At 39.7% G+C, this 2,612-nt stretch overlaps 1 protein-coding gene across 1 annotated transcript in view; it reads right to left on the bottom strand.

Moving 5' to 3' along the window:
* Nucleotides 1-7: 7 nt before the first annotated feature.
* The window catches only part of CSUI_002261 (uncharacterized protein), a gene marked incomplete at its 5' end in the record, with an annotated part of 3,452 nt that continues 847 nt past the window's right edge, over nucleotides 8-2,612 (bottom strand). Inside the window, 3 exons of the mRNA XM_068062463.1 lie at nucleotides 8-946; nucleotides 1,423-1,635; nucleotides 2,330-2,455. Of these exons, the coding sequence (XP_067925560.1) occupies nucleotides 349-946; nucleotides 1,423-1,635; nucleotides 2,330-2,455 (937 nt within the window). The remainder of the gene's footprint in view (nucleotides 947-1,422; nucleotides 1,636-2,329; nucleotides 2,456-2,612) is intronic.

The raw sequence follows: 2,612 nt of genomic DNA, 5'->3' as shown, positions 1-2,612 counted from the left end.
TATGTATATGTATGTATGTAGATATGCGTATGGTTTGTTTTTGTGCTTGAAGAGTAGAGGAGAGGTCCGACTTTTCTTGTCTTTCCCTCCCCTTAGGACTCGACGTAAAGAAAAGTAAAAGAAGAAGAAGAAGAGAATGCCAAGGTTTGTTTTCTTCTTTCTTCGACAACCCACTTCAATCTCTCCTCGCTTGTCGCCTAGACAGACCTCCAGAGGTCCACGCGAACTGTCTCATTCTCATTGATATAGCCATTAGCATCTTCATGAGTATAAGCAAGGGACGTCTTCTTCTCTTTCCTTTCTCGTTGTCTTGAGAGGTCTTTGGGGTGTCTGCTTCTCTGTCTTTGACTACTTTCTCTCCTCAATTAAGAAGAGCTTTGTAGATACATGCCTCCTTCTTTCCTCCTTCTTCTCTTTATCGTCATGATATATTTCTTCTGCATGTTTCTTTTCTTCATTCATCGTCTTCTCTTGGTCTTCTTCTCGTGGAAAGAGAGAACTAGGAAGGTGAGAATTTTCTTTCTCTTCTTCTTTCTCTTTCTGTTCTTTTGTGTAGTTATGATTTGGAATGCATGCACTCCCCTTGCCTTCATCCTCTTCCTCTTTTTCTTCTTCTTCTTTCTTTTTATCTTTTGGAGATTCTTTCTCTCTTTTTTCTTTCTTCTCTGATCTTTCCCATTCCTCCTTCTCTTTCGCTGAGATAGACATAACCTTTTCTGTCTTCTTTTCGCTATCATTCGGGTGTATGTACACCTCTTTCTCGACAACAGCATAACAATTCCAAATTCTCTTTTCTTTCTTCTTTGCCTCCTTCTCTTCTTTTTCTTCCTCTTTTGCATTACGTTGTCCTTCTTCTCCTTCGGGTGAAGAAGTCGAAGACAAGGGACTTCTATTTCCATCCAGTGAGAAAGATCTAGATAGAGGGGTGTCTGAAATATCGATACATCTGGAGGGAAGAACGCAAGATAGGCAAAGAAAAGAAAAGCAAAGAGTCTTGCGTACTCTTGCGGAGACACGAAAAGAAACAGAAGAAGAAGAAGAGAAACACATACATACGCATACATATACACACCCCTCTATATATACATACATATTCATACATACATATTCCTACATCCATACGCAGGTACATATTCATACAGACATATATATTGATACATTTATATACGTACATATTTATACATACATATACACATACACGAATATTTTCATGCATATTCACGGCCGTTCATGGATATCCATACCGATATATATTGATACCTATCTACACACGTCATGCACCCATATTCATATACACACACATAGGTCTTCATATACATACTTTTTCATCTTGTCCTTGTACATACGCACACGCGCATGCACGAAGAAATTGTGTATGGAGAGAAAGAGGAAGAGAGAGAAGTCTTTCGTGTCATGACGTACTTGGGAGATCGGACAAGCGAAGAAAGAAGAAGCGACGCATGCCCCTTCTCTTCTCTTTCTCCTTCTTCTTCTTCTTCTCTTTCATTTTCTTCCTGTTTAGATTTGTACGTTCGTTTTCGACTTTCCCGGAGAAGGAGAAATTCCAACAAGTGAAAGGTGTCTGTTTCTTCTTCTTCCTTCGTGCATCGAAGCCCCGTAGAGGAGAGATCCACCCTACACACATGCAAAGAGAAAGATGGCAGGAAAACACTCCCTTCTTTCTTTCTTTCTTTCCCACCACTTTTCTTCTTCCCTCTCAGTATCTCTTTCTCTCTGCTTCTCTCCCTCTCTCTTTTCTTTCCTTCTCTTTCTCTTTCTTTCTTTTCCTCTGTCTCCTCATTATCTCATGTCTCTCTCAGTGTAGATCTCGACAAGCAAAGAAAAACGTCATGAGAGAGAGAGATAGAGGAAGCAAGAGAGAGAGAGAGAGAGATAGGGAAGACCACCCTTATCGATGCTGTGTATCCTGGAGCTTCTTAGGTGAGATCCACGAAGAAAAGAAAAAGAAGAAGAAACAAACGTATCAAGCAAACATCTCTCCGTCAAAGACAAGGAAATCTGAATTAAGAAGAGAGACAGAGATAAAAGAAGGAATTGTGAAGTGACTTGCCCCCTTATTACATGCATACATGCACTCATACATATATATATATGTGTGTGTATGTATAAGATGATCCGAGAAAAGAGAGAGAAGAAGAAAGAGAGGAGGAGAAAGTGGAAGAGAGAAATAAACAGATAAAGGGGAAGATTCCTTACTTTTCCGAGGAACAACACAGAGACTAGAAAAGCACCTTGAAGAAGAAGAAAAAGAAGATGGAAAGAAAGAAAGGAGAGAAAGAAAGAAAGAAAGAAAGAAAGAAGAGCTTACAGTTGAAGATAGGGGAGATTTGCAAGAGTGAGGAGAAGAGGCAGAAGTAAAGTCAGCTGAAGATTCCCATGAAGATCGAGACGTCTTAAAGAAAAGAGATAAGGAAGATGAGAATTATACCAACACCTATAGATCGATCGAGCAAAAACGTACGTACCACACACAGACATACAGTCAAAAGAAAGAAAGAGTGAGAAAGAGTGAGAAAGAGTGAGAAAGAGTGAGAAAGAAAGAGTGAGAAAGAGTGAGAAAGAAAGAAAGAGGATAAGGTAGGACCGTAGGG

Source organism: Cystoisospora suis, assembly GCF_002600585.1.
Source record: "Cystoisospora suis strain Wien I chromosome Unknown contig_952, whole genome shotgun sequence".
Taxonomy (NCBI): Eukaryota; Apicomplexa; class Conoidasida; order Eucoccidiorida; family Sarcocystidae; genus Cystoisospora; species Cystoisospora suis.
The sequence above is the reverse complement of the archived record's forward strand: the minus strand, read 5'-3'. Positions and strand labels throughout refer to the sequence as shown.